At 40.8% G+C, this 14,313-nt stretch overlaps 1 protein-coding gene and 1 non-coding gene across 15 annotated transcripts in view; one reads left to right on the forward strand and one right to left on the reverse strand.

Annotated features, from left to right (window-relative positions):
• LOC147004899 (protein DBF4 homolog A-like) overlaps positions 1 to 14,313 on the reverse strand; it is a 390,457-nt gene that overhangs the window by 96,702 nt on the left and 279,442 nt on the right. For 9 of the 14 annotated variants that reach the window (XM_085836432.1, XM_085836435.1, XM_085836434.1 and 6 more), the window contains one exon: positions 7,281 to 7,347. The exons of the other annotated variants lie outside the window; for them this stretch is intronic. Coding sequence is in view for 5 of the 9 variants with exons in the window: in XM_085836435.1 (XP_085692561.1) it covers positions 7,281 to 7,347 (67 nt within the window). In the remaining 4 variants the exon portion in view is untranslated. The remainder of the gene's footprint in view (positions 1 to 7,280; positions 7,348 to 14,313) is intronic. 14 annotated transcript variants of the gene reach the window in all.
• LOC147004901 (small nucleolar RNA SNORA48) lies at positions 11,204 to 11,347 on the forward strand. The gene has a single exon (XR_015047054.1). It is a non-coding gene; the product is annotated as a small nucleolar RNA SNORA48 (small nucleolar RNA).

Consider the following 14,313-nt stretch of genomic DNA (forward strand, 5'->3'; position numbering starts at 1 on the left):
TGGACCAATATATTTTCTTTAGAGTACAGACTTAAGATGACTCGTAATCTCTATAAGTCCATTAAGGCAACTGATGCATGATGAGGAACCTACAGCTACCGCGCTTTAGTCCAATGGAAAAGGACATTCACTTAATCCCCAAAGAATTCTTTTTCCTATAACTCAAGGAGAATCAAGTCCTGAAATCCGAGACCTTCCTGAACCACGCTGATTACAGAATGGTGGAGGAGCATGTGCTTGCACAAGCCTGCCAGAGAGGAAGTGTGCACCCCATCAAGCCCACAGAGGAGATGCGAAATACACAGATGCTTGGTAGTAGACAAAAAGTACAGTGAGCTCACTGACCTGAATAGCTAATGCGTGTGAGGGAGGACCAAACACTTTCTCCATCCGTTTATTAGATTTGTGTGGCTCCTTTGTGTGTTGAGAAGAAGGGAGAGGGTGGGGAAGGAGGGTGGGCATTTTAAAAGCACTTTGGCAAGGATGTAATCAAATCTCTTCAAGTTTCTGGCAAGATGATGATATGTTTCAGCTTCATTACTCTTGCTCATAAAATTTCACATTTTCTCCAGATGCAGATAACTGTATATGTAGGCCTAAGATGGGCTGGAGAATGGAGCATGTGTCTGCCGTGTGCACAGCAGCAACATATTTCAGACATAATGGCTTGGAAGCCACTATGCTCCCCTGTACCGAACAATGCACCATTTAACTTCTGTAGAGAACAAAGCTGGGCTAAAAATAGACACACGAACAAATGGTTGAGAATATAGGGCATCCATTGCAGGCACATGGACTTCTTTGGAAGAATGGAAATTTTCTTTAGAGAATAATTGAGACTCATCTGAGCCAATTACATCTCCACATTACAACTTACTAAATACAACTGTCAAAGGAGATGTTATTGAAGTACTAGAGTCAGAAAAATTACATTTTAATTCCTCCACTATTATTGTTTCCAGGGAGCTCTGGACTTTGGTGGATAAAAACACAAATCCTACTACCAGGCTTCTTGACTCCAAATTCTTAGACCAGTGTGTCCAACTCTGTGTCAGTTTCTTCACATGCAGACTGAAGATAACAAAGAAAAGACTACTTAATGGATGTGCAAAACCTGCCCACTAGTATCCAGTACATAGCACGTACTTGCACTACTCCAACTATAGTGAGTTCTTTCATTATTCCTCAGTCCAGTTATTACTATTACTGTCAGGTCAAGATGTATCTTAGGTCAATATTAAGACAACAGGAACTCTGTAGTAGTAACATCAGCATTATAATAAGTATTAACTGGTAAAATACATAATTTGGGGGAATGTAAAACAAGAAAATAGTCTTTTTGTTTCCCTGGCAAGGTATTTCTATGTAGCCCTCGATGACCTGGAACCCACTATGTAGACCAGGCTGGCCCAAAATCACAGAGAGCCTCATCTATCTGTTGGGATTAAAGGGGTATGCCACCATAGCTGCCCTAACCATCATGCAATACCATTGAGAACAAGAGTTTCATTTACTGGAGAAAACATGCTAACAGTAGCCTCTCTGTGGGAGCACAATGGGATTATATTAGGTAGAAAAAGCCATTAACTCTCCCAATCCACTAGCAATAAATAACTGGACTCATACTTACCCCCAAACCAAGACTTAGTTTGAAGCCTGAGTTATTAGAAAGTCAATTAAAGTTTACTTTTCCTACAGGACACCACTATATAGTGAATTATGAGCCAAGAAGAATCAGTGCCCCAAGATTCTAATTCACTGATCAACAAAACTGTTTAGTCCAGCGATACTTTAATTCAGGATTTTAAAATACCTTTGGAAAATAACATGGTTCTTGCACCAGTGGCTGAGAAAACTGAGTGTTCCTTTGAGTTCGATTCATCCGTTCAAACATCAATGTTTTAAAAATGAGTGTCAGGTCAAGCCCACAGGACCCAAAGAACAAGGCTTCCAGGACCAGCCCTATTTGCCATTAAGAGTGTTTCTGAATAAAAAGATACTAGAATTCAACCCCTCTGCCACCTACCATGAAGTTCAATTCAATTATTTATTTATTAAATGGTCATAAATTAAACCTACTTTACATTTGTCATTTGGAAAGTGTACATCTCATTCTTATAGAATCATTCTAACTGGTACACACACACACACACACACACACACACACTCACACGTAATGATAGGCAGACTGATGCATGTCTGCAATCCCAGCACTGGGAAGATGAAGGTAAGCAGAGTAGACATTTAATACCAACCTCAGTCACATACTCAGTGCAAGGCCAGCCAGAGTCACATGAGCCTCAGTTTCAAAAATTTTAAAGAAAAATAATTTTTTTTCCTAAGAGCCAAGTGTATTAGCTCATGCTTCTGATCCCATCACTTGTGAAGCAGAAGTAGTAGACTCTTAACCACTCCTAAATTGAGATCCACTTGGGCCACATGGTGAGAGGTCCAGGTTACCGTGAGCTACATAGTGAGGCCTTGTCTTGATAAAGGGGACAGGGATAGGAGAGTAAGGCGGAAGGGGAATTGGGGAGGGATAACTAATAATAAGAATTTTTTTAAAGCCATATGGAAACTTGCTATCTCATAACCTTTTGTATACGTATGCATTCATTTAAATGATTTTAATTAAACTTACCCCACCCAGGGGATAATGCAGCTCCCAGAAGCCAAGGATAACCAAATGAAAAGCCCAGGGTCAGGGGTGAGCTACTCTTCTTAAGCTGTTGGCCAGAGCTGTCCCACACACTGCCAAAACAATACAGGCCATTGCTTTTGTCTTTAGTTCCCACCAGAACTTGATGGGAAGGCCCTATTGCTGAAGTCATCACAGACTTTGGTCTTAGTATAGAGAGAAATCAAGTTGCTACTGACTAGAAGATTTTTTTCTGATTTCATAAAACCAGAATGTGCCTCTCTTAAATGGAAAACAATGTTCATTTACATATCGTTTTGTTTTTCCACTACACTTGCTCAATCATTAGCCCACCACAGTAATCTGAAGATTTTCTATTCTAAATTCAGGTGGGGCACGTGGCTAGACATGTCATGACTTGAATCTCCCATAGCCCAACATGTCTTCTCTCCTGCAAAAAAGGTTCTGCTCTCAGAATTCAAGTTCAGTACTAAGAGTGTTCAACCCAAATCTTCCACAAAGTGCAGCTTAAAAAAAATGTCACTACAGATTCCAATACATGGTAGCTACCAAATTGTCCTATCATTGCTTCATTAATTATTTGAAAGCATTTTATATTCTTTGCACACCTATACATTGTTAAAGAATTTATGCTACAGGGTTGGGGACATAGGTCAGTACAGAGAGCACCTCCAAGGACTGAGGATCTTTGGTTGGCATTCGCTACCAGCCAGCCTTAAAAATGCACGTCTCTGAACTTCTCCCACTTGGATGGCCACCTCCCTATCTCCACACAGCCCAGGATTTAAATTTAAGCTTAAGTAACAGCCTCTATAAATAGATCCATTTTTTATTCCTTTCTACAATCATCTCGCATATCCAGCCCGTATGACTAAGTGACTCTTAAGGTGACTAATTATTACCCAAGAGTCTGGAAAAGCTACTGCATTTAGGATTCTAGACAAGAAAACAAGGGTCTCAAATACAGGATAAAGTTGTAAGTAAAAGAGGTACCTTGGAAAAGGAGGGTGTTTGGTGTGTTTTTTAAGAGAAAGAGAGGGACAGAGAGAGACACTGAGAGGCATGTAATGAGGTTTATTAAGCAAAGCATGAAGGCACACACAACAGGAGAATGTATCAGGAAAACTGCCCAATGCCAGCCTAAGCTACATGGTAAAGCCGGTAAGAAAGAGATGAGAGAAAGAAAAGGAAGAAGAGGGTAGGGAAGGGAGATAGGTCAAGGGAGAGGAGGGTAGGGTTGAAGAGTATAGTCTGGCCTAGATCACTGGGCATTGCATCTCAAAGGCAGCTTTCAAAGTCCAAGATACACTGAAAAGTACTTGAGAAAAAGACCTATGTCTGCTTACAATAGACACAATGGGGAGGATGCCTCTATGTTAACACATGCAGCAAAAGTCACTTTACACCAGAGTCCAGTTTCTCCTTCCTACTTAATGGCTTACTTACTGTTCTTGACCAGCATTCTGAAGGATTAGAGTGGTTTTGAGAATCCAATGTCTAAGACAAGCAAAAGCTGACTGACTCCTGTGTTGTTCTTTTGTGCTGTAACAAATTTGTTTCTAAGATGCACTGACAGTTTAATACCTAAGTTTGTACTTCCTAGGGTCAAAAGAAATAATTCAAGCTTGGGGTTTTTTTGTTTGTTTTGTTTTGTTTTTGTACTACTCAATTATATAAGACAATCTCAGTGAAATTTGAGTTGCATATAAAAGGATAAATGATCCTGTCATTACATTTTAAAAAGTAGAAATAATAAGATGCCATGAAAGAATGATGCCTTTGGACCCGAATTCTATCATTTATGAAAACTGGTTGTATTTGGCTTAACAAAGATGTCTACAACACTGCATTTCTTTTTCACAAATAAAACACCTTAAGATACATGTCTAAAATACTATTCCTTCAGCACATGGGAAGCTTTTGAACTGCTGGAAGGTTGGGAACTGGGTTTCTTGGAGATAGAGAAACCTTACGAGCTGTGGAGATGATGGGCAGTTCTCTATCAGTGCTGCTTAGGTTCATGGGAAATACAAAGTGAGGATGATGCCGGCTTTCCTAACAGTCACCACATTTATGTTTTTCTAAATGATTTCTCACAACTGTCCTTACAGTATCTTTTTACTGTCACTTATTCATTAAAGAATACAAAACAAAAAAAAGAATTGGGTAAGATTCCAAGGAAAAAAGAAATGAGCTGGAAATCTGATTTAGGAAAATGAATGCTAAAGGAATTTAGCAATGCTGGCACCTTCAGGAAGATCATAGTATGCCAAAGAGGAGATATTTAATGGTGGGACAGAAAGATGGCTCTATGGAAAAGGCAATTGCTGCCAAGACTGATTATCTGAGTTCAGTCCCAAGACCCCAGAGGGTGGAGTGAGAGAACGGAGTGCTTTGTACAAGTCATCTTGTACCTCCAATGCACTCAGGCATGGGGATGTATGCAACCACACACATACCACAACACACACACAGAGAGAGAGAGAGAGAGAGAGAGAGAGAGAGAGAGAGAGAGAGAGAGAGAGCGCAAACAAACAGTCAAACAAAACCCAGAAACCACAGTAACAAAGCCTGTGACTTAAAACCAGCAAAGTGTGTGGTTTGGAATGTGCTATCTGTCACTCCTCAATGCTTCCATTTCCCTCTCTCCCAAATCCACAGTTGCCATTCTGCACATTCAAGACTGAAAACTTCCTTCCTGTGATCCTAATGCATAAGTGCTTTCCATTTCCTGGTGCCAGTAATTTGAGCTCTTGCAAGGCTGAAGCGAGATGACTGAGGTGCGCTTAAGGCCAGTCCAGACTACAGAGTGTCTTTTTCAAAGAAAACAAAACTATGAAAATATATGCACATAAATACACACATGTACACAATTCTTCATACAAGTCAACATTGGATGAGCTTGGACTTAAACTCCAATGCGGTATGTCACTTTGTAACCTGTCTTGCTTCACTCATTCTTGTACCCCTTATACAAAGAAGATAATACGTATCTCTAAGGAACATTTATATTGAGTATGTGAGGCAGGGAGCATTATGTCTCTAACAAATGGCAGCTATCATTATTTATAAGGGAAAACAATTTAATCGGAACACAGGTGTAAACATAAAAGAATTAAATAAGTTCCTATCAAATGTAAAAAAACAAAACCTATACTCTACACACAGGGTTACAGTCAGGCCTTCATTTATACTTACTGTGAGGGGGCTGTGTGCTTTGGTGTGTGTGAGTGTACACACACTTGAATGCTGTGCGGGTAAAGGCCAGAGGCATTGATGTGGGGAATCTTCTGTAATCACTTTCACCTTCTCTTTAAGACAAAATCTAAGACTCATGAATATGGAGCTGAACAATTCGGTTACATTTCGCTGGCCACCCGCCCCAGAAATCATCTCATCGGATGGACCACAAGTGTGTGCCTCCAGCCTGGCTTTTCACCTAGGTTCTGGGGATCAGAACTCAAGGTCTCAGGCTTTCAATGGTAGCTATGTAACTGACTGAGCCATCTCCCTCACTCCTGGAACTTAGTTTTGAAATAAATTAAATAAATAAATAAATGTTAAAGATGAAATTTTTGTCTTATTAAAAGAATAAAAATATGTATCTCTTTTGTACATAAGGATATTTTATAGCCTTGGAGGGAGAAGATATCAAAGCAGCTATAACAGAACTTGAAAGTCAAGATTGTGCAAAAGAATTCAGTAAAACCTAAACGGCCCCAAAGGCAAAATCAAGTGTTCTGTTAAAGATAATCCCCAAGGTGCATTTTACTTGCCCTAATGTAAAATTATAGTCAACACTAAAATCCAGACAATGAGAAACTGTATAAGATAAACAATTTTCTTTCCTCAAGTAAATTATAAAGAGCAAAATGATAAGCTTGAGACACTTTAAAGGCAAATAGACAAAACTAAACTAGACAGAAGCTTTGGTCATGGAACCATAAATGACAGTGCTAAGAGGGTGGGCTCCCCAGGGAGGGGATGTGTGTGGGGCAGGCTCCCCAGTGAGGGTGAAAGGGGGGGCTGTGCAGGCTCCCCAGTAAGGGTGGACTCAGGGGAGGGGGATTCACCAGTGAGGGTGGTCTGGGGGGACAGGCTCCCCAGTGAGGGTGGTCTCCTAGTACAGGAGCAGGACGAGCCAGGGGCAGGGCAGGGGGCTTGGAGGGGGGATAGGGCAAAGCAACACGTGGGCTCATGAGCTTGTGGGCTCGCTGACCAGGCTCTACAGCTCAAATTGGATGGAAGTTATAAGGTGACTCATTGGTCCTTATCTGGTTTTATGTGCATCTCTGTCTTTGAACTACATATTTTAACATTTTTAAATTAAAAATTAAGGTCTTAAAGATTTACCAAAGCAGTAATTTCATTTTTATGTGAATGTACACCTCTCTGCCCATTCATGTTCATACCCCAGATCACACATACTACCCTTGATTTTACACTGATTGTTGTACGACAACTGAGCAGAGACTTTTTAGAGTCTGACTTGTAGGCATTCATTGAGTCAGGTACAGTTTTCATTTAAGGATCACAGCTCAATTGGTAGAAAGCACATCTAGCAAGCACGAAGTCTGGACCCCAAACAAGATACCCCACAAAGGAAGGAAATTTTACTTACTTTGTTCTCCACGACCTTGCCTCCATGTTCAATCTGTCTCTCTACATAACCTGAAGACAGCAACTCGCTACAACAACGAAAGAGAAATGGCAATTAAAGAGGATCCTGCTGTTGACGATAACTCAGTAACACCTTGTCAAGCATGCTCGAGGTCCTGGGCTTGACCCCCAGTGTTTTGGGATGGGAGTGGGGGTGGGTTAGCCTAGAATAGATATCCCATTTGAAAACTTGCATCAAGTTCACACATATCGATCGCCTTTAATAATTGTTTAATTCATATTTTTAACAAAATCAACATTTTACAGAAAGGGAAAGAGTAAGGAAGGAAGGAAGGAAGGAAGGAAGGAAGGAAGGAAGGAAGGAAGGAAGGAAGGAAGGAAGGAGGCAGGCAGGGAGGGAATATGCTAGACAGCTAGGGCTTCTACAAAGATAGAAGCTGAACTGCTCCTCCACCTGTGATCCCATGGTGGAGCACAGGCGATTCCCCCGCCCAGCACTGGGGGAAGGAAACTACAGACACATGATTCCTTTTTCAAGAGACTTTAGTCTTGGTTTCTTTTTGTTTTGTTTTGTTTTGTTTTGTTTTGTTTTTTCTTGTTTTGTTTTCTTTTACTACAGCTTTCTATCAAAAATTTTGCCTCTTATCATTTTTATGTATCATATATGTTTTTTCCTCACAAATTATTAGTCTACTATACACAGAAAAAGAAAGAGCAAAGAAAATGAGAACAATGGGCCGGCAAGATGGCTCGGTGGGTAATGACACTGGTGCCAACCTGCCAACCTAACTTCAGTCCTGGCATTCACATAGTGGAAGTAAACAACTGACTCTCCCAAGTTGTCCTGTGCCCTCCATGTGCAGACACACAAGCGCTACAGACACACAAATAAACACGAGAAAGGAAAAGCAAAACATTGTAACCATTTAGATGCTGGTTTTTCTCACAGTCTGCTCTGCAACCTTCTCATATGATTGGATGTACATGTAATTAGTTATCTATTTGTTTAGTTCAGTTTATGTCTATTGGTGCTTCACCTGCATGTGTGTCTGTGTACTAATAGATACAGTGCCCATGGAGGCCAGAAGAGAATGAAAGAGCTCATGAATCTCGACTTAGAGTTGTGGCCCGCCATGTGGGTGTTGGGGATTGGATACAGGTCCTTTACAAGAGCATCCAGTGTTCTTATCTGCTGAGCCATCTTACATAAGGGAACCTACTACTATAGAAGCTTTCTGAAATGCATGCCTGTACAAAATGAATTTAGATAGAGTTAAATAAAATGGCAGGAAAGAATGACCCAAATGGACATCACATGCTACCAAAAACAATCCCCAGGACCAAGAATGGGTTCTATCCTTTTCGGTCATTGTCGAAGGAGTTCTTGGTGTTGGGATTTTGTACCTGAAAACATCACAGGCTATTGACAATGCTATTGGTTACTCTCTACAACCTGTTGCTGAAGACATCACATATATGTCATTAGACAGGGGAAATTTGAGCTTAGAATCTACTAGAAGCTTCATCCCTATTGACTAGCATTCGTAGTGCTAGGGGAAATTGATACATGCTACAAAGGGGGACAGGTACTCTGACTCTCCCAGACGCCTGCCCACTTCCGGGATTGCACTCTCCTGTTAGCTCTAGGGGAGACCTCACTAAGGTGTGTCAGGTGGTATGTTGCAGGTTTTAAAAAAGCCTAAAAAGTTAATTAAGCTATAAGGACATTTGTCATCTTATTAGAAATTTCAGGACTATAAGTCAATTTTTAGTGAACACTGACCACTTTTAAATGAATAAACTTGAGCCTTAAAATATGTATATAAAAACGTTTGCAATATGTCAAGTATGTATGGGTAGGTAGTAGGCAAATTGTGTTATATGTAGGCAGAATTCACAGAATGACATAGGATAGGATAGGGAGGTTTTCGGAGGGGAAATGGGGAAAGGGGATAAAACTTGAAATGTAAATAAAGAAAATAGCTAATTAAATTTTTAAAAAAGAAAGGGAATAGGCTTTAGAAAAACAACAGTCGTAGCACTAGTAGTAATGATCTTAGTTCCTCAAAAACAAATTTGAAGCCTTCCGAGTTTTCAAATGTCAAGGGAATATTTTCACTTGGATTATAAAATCTAAGCGATAAGACAGTATGAATCACAGCAAGACTAATTACAGCGAAGAAAAACCCTCTGCTCAGGAATTTCGCAGCCTTTCCAATCAAGCATCCATAGCTACTTGCACTGCTTGAAAAGGCGCCATGTAACTTACTCCACAAACAGTTCATACAATTCTGTTTTTCTTTGCTTGTACTCTTGTGAAAGTATGCTAAGTATTGTTATTTTAATGATTAGGCAGGAAAATCTTCTGTCAAAAACATCTCTGATATTTTGATGCTTTGATAATCTTGATTTCAATCAATCCACTACCTATTCACTAATTTGGATTTTCAAGTATTTTCTCTAGAATTCTCAGTTGAAATGTTTTGATTGCTTTTTTTTTCATTTTAGATTTATTTAATTTATAGGAGGGTTTTGCCTTTATATGAGGGCATGTACCACATGAATGCCAGGTGCCCATGAGATCAGAATACAGTACAGGATCTCTGGGATGACTGTGAGACACCATATGGTGTTGGCAATTGAACCTAAGACCTCTGCAAGAACAAGGCTGTACCTACTGAGCCCCTTATTGGGAATGTTCATTGCTGTTTACCTCTGTCTTGTCCTCTTAATCAGTTAATATTCTTGGATAATCAGGATAATCACCTATTCCTACATACTATAAACTTCCTCATGCCCCTTTCTCTTGTACTGTGTTGTAACTTTGCAATGGCCCTATCAAACTTCAACAATTACACTTACCTTCTCCACAGGCCAGAGCCTTGCTCCCCAACACAGTATCAGAGTGTTCCTAGGTTGTATTATGAGTACAGTTACCTACCGTCCCTCAGCATAACACACGATGCTCAGGAGTCCTTTATGTTTTTATTAACTTTACTCTGAGAAGATCTTTCCAGATTTCTCTCCCTTCAATCTTCAAAAGAGTGGTGGTGACTCCCAAGTGATCTCATGTTTCCAGTCTACATACAGTCTTGTTAGTAGACAGTGTTCACTAGATTCCAAACATATGACTCTCCTAAGGAACAATTAACTGTATATTCAAAATATGTCCTGGCAATAGCTTTGTGATAACAAAAACCAGCAGACACTACCTTGCCCAAGTATCACATTAACCAAACCACCCAGGAATGGACTGAGATTCTTACACTTTGAAGCGCTGTGCTAAGGACACACTGCTTCCAATATGCTCACTGGAGTTGCCCAAGAAACAAATGAACTAACTGGCTTGGCCATCATTTTCCAAGAAACAGCCTCAAGGCAACTACCAAGCCTAAGGCACCATCCCTACAATGTGTCCTTGGGGCTAAGATTAAGTCAAGGATAAGAAGATTGGGTGCTAAAACCTCAGAAAGACTTTAGGCTGCTTCTTCAAGACCATATATCAAGAGAAAAGCCTTTCTAAGACTCACAAGGAACCCAATTACTCCCCTAAACAGGAAAGTTTTTAGGGATTCTCCACTCAGTGAGAGAGATCAAACCTAGGTCTTCATGCCTTCAAAACAAGGGCTGACCCATTCCATTCCCCAGCCCTAAAAGAATCATGTAAGTATGAATCATAGATAGGATCATAAAACTGTTATTAAGAATCTTGAAGGCATGTCTCACAGAGCCTAAGCTGCAGGGAGCTATCTCAAAAAGATGTTTACATAAGTTTTGATTAATAGGGTAAATTCAAATAAGATACACATGAAGGTCACCAAATTAAAAATAGTATTACTAGAATACTAGCTTGAATCATAACCAGTCATTTAAAACACTTTATAGTCAGAAACTGGGCCTAGAAAGATATACATAAGCTGTCAATGCCCCTGGCAATGGGCAAAGAGACACCGTGTTGGTCATGTTGTTCTTCTATCAGCCAGGGGCAGAGCAGATGGCAGTCCTATGTTTATCCTAGCTTGATGCCTGGCTTGGTGGCCAAATCTATTTCATGCCTAGGACACATAAAAATTCAATCAAATCCCAAGTGGCACAGGAAAAGGAAGATAGACAGAGACTTGTATTTTACTATGCCACACAGTGCTAGTAGAGAACAATGACCAGGCAGCACAGTGGGGTTGGCCCTGGACAGGGGTGTGAGAGAGCTGACTCCCAAAATTAGGAAAGCTACCCAGAGGGTCAGGAGCCTAGGAGAGCTAGACCTCCCCAACAACAAACAGCTGTGGCACTCAGAGAGTAAACCCTGCCCCTCACCTGGACAGTATGGCAGAGCTGACTCTGGTGGTGGGCACAAGTGAGCGGGTTCCATGCACATCATCACACTTCTGCCCTGAGGTGGCATAGGTGTGAGCATCCCCTCCACCTGTAGCAGTTGGGAGAGCTGGGCAAGAGGATGGGAGAGCTAGCCCTGCCCCCTCACTGGCTGAAGTACTCAAAAGAGCAGGCCCTGCACTTCACCTGGACAACACAATGGAGCTGACAAAGGCATGGGTGAGCCAGCCCCAAGGGTGTTAAAACAAGAGTTGGCCCAGTGCCTTGTAGGCTGAAGCATTTGGGAGAATGTGCCCTTGCCTTGACTGGAAAGCACAGTGCAGCTACCTGGCTCTGAAGGGGTGGATGTGGCTGAGCCAGCCCCAAGGGCTGACCCTGCCTCCTACTGATGGCAACAATGAGTGTCCTGGCCAGAGCAGTGCTGGAGAACTCTCCCTGGTGGTGCAGATAAGGGAAAACAATGGGCTAACCAGCTCAGCTACCACCCAGCCCTCTGAGATGGGCCACCTCAAAATCTGTATTATCTGTGAATGGTTGGAATTTGTGAAGGAAAAACAAAAACAAAAACAAAAAAACAAAAAACAGTCTTGCTGTTCAAAGGCTACAGGATCTCCATGCCAGAGCCTAACAACAGGATAACTGGGAGGAATCCTAATGAAGATCCAATATTGATGGTGTCGCAGAAGCCAGAGGTCTTGAACCAGACTCATTGCAAAGAACATTTGTAAGCGAAGATGTGTGGACAGAGGGATATACTGTGGCATACTACAGCTTGAGCGAATAGATGTTTTTCTATGCATTGGGTTTTTTGTTTGTTTGTTTGCTCCTCTGTGTGTGTGTGTGTGTGTGTGTGTGTGTGTGTGTATTTTGTTCGTGGGGTAGTTTGCGAGAGCGAAGGGTAGATACAAGAGAATGGGGAGATGTACAGGGCTGGGGTGCATGACGTGGAACTCACAAAGAATCAACAAAAAGTCGTAAAATATGTAAGCTAAAATCTAGGCCACTTCATACATTAAAAAATGATGATCAGAGAATAAAGCTAAAAACCACAAAAACCATTCCCAAAAAAGAGACAAAACCTTAACCAATCATTCCCAGTTAAGCACAGTGGTGCATATTCCTAATTGCAGCCTTGGGAGGCTGAGGCAAGAGGACAGAGTTCAAGGCCAACTTGGGTTATATAGTAAGACTCATTCTCCAAAACAAACAAACAAACAATAAATAAATATCAAGACTCAAATAAAATACATTTTTTTTTGCCAGAACAGGGGGACCAGGTGACAGTCCTCTCAGTCTTAGTGGCTTTTGGGTTTGTCCTCTTTGCACTATTTGAACAGGATTGGCTTTTGCATTCATCTTGTCCTTATCAACCTTCGTCTTGGGATTATATGGAAGGAATAACTTACTTTAGGTTCAATGTTCATACCTAAGTTACCTTAGAAGCCTTCATGACACCGAGACTTGAGCCAAAGGTTGAGAACATGACCCTTGAACTTTATTCCGATGCTATAATGGAATGAAAAATTGAGTCCCTCCTATATAGGTTGAAACTAGAAGTCTGTTGTGTCCAATAGATGCTATTGATTAAAGAGGCCTCTTTTCTTTCCACTCCTCTCTAGCTGCGGGTGAGGTCCTCTCCTCCCATAGCTGAGCTGGCTCTTAGCTCAGTTGGAAAAAGGGATCCCCTGCATCATCTGTGCTGCACAGCTTCTATTATGGAAACTCACTTGGAAATCTCGTTTTTCAGTCATACCACTATGACGTCAGGAAACCCAAGCAACAACCAAAACCATGCACAAGACAAAGAGTCAATTCCTCACCAACAGCACCACCTGCATTCCCACTGGCACTGCTTTCTAAGCACACAGCTGAGGTCATTTTGGATTCTAGAAACGGTAGTGTCCGGGCTGGCACCACATGAAGTCCATCTGCATGGTCAATGCACAGAACCATGCAAAGTAATAAACTCCAAGGCATAGGCTGCTCATGCATTTGAGTAACTCACACTTAGTAACTGCTATATTACAAATAATCAATATATTTTATTTAGAGTAACTGCCAAATACTTGAGAAAAAATTACTTGGGATAATATGAATATAAAAGAACAACAAAATTTCCAAGATGACTATAAGCCATATAGTATAGGGGTCACAATGAAGATCAAAAACATCATTAGATGTTTAGCTATAAAAAGGTTATTGGAACAACTTATGGAAACTTTAAGAACCTAATTTTAATTTGCTTAAATACTAAGCTGAGAACGTTTTAAAGTACTTTGACCTTACTTTTTATTCTGTGCATCTTCTGCCAATCCTTATCAAATCACCTTCTCTCTTGTGTATTTCTTTTTCTTGCTCCTTTTAAGCAAGAATAATCAACTAGACATTTCCTGGGAGATAACTATCTAGCTGAGAATCCTACTAGACAAAAGCAAGAGGCAGTCCCTGGGCCTTTGTAGCACCAAGAGTTAATTACCCATTCTACAACTCAGTCTTATGGCAAAGTTGGTATCTATTTCCTCAGTTCATAATAACCAGTGTTTAAAAATCCTGTTTTGTTTACGCGACATGAAATTGAAACTATAAAAGCTTATGTGTGACAATTTTGGATGTGAGTTTCATTTTATTACTTACCAATCTGTAAATATGAAAAGCTCTCTCATTTGTGCAATTGCAAGGGAATTTCTGGGTAACACTGTGCT

Source organism: Mus caroli, unplaced genomic scaffold (assembly GCF_978045245.1).
Source record: "Mus caroli unplaced genomic scaffold, Mus_caroli_1 scaffold_4, whole genome shotgun sequence".
In the NCBI taxonomy this organism is placed as follows: Eukaryota; Metazoa; Chordata; class Mammalia; order Rodentia; family Muridae; genus Mus; species Mus caroli.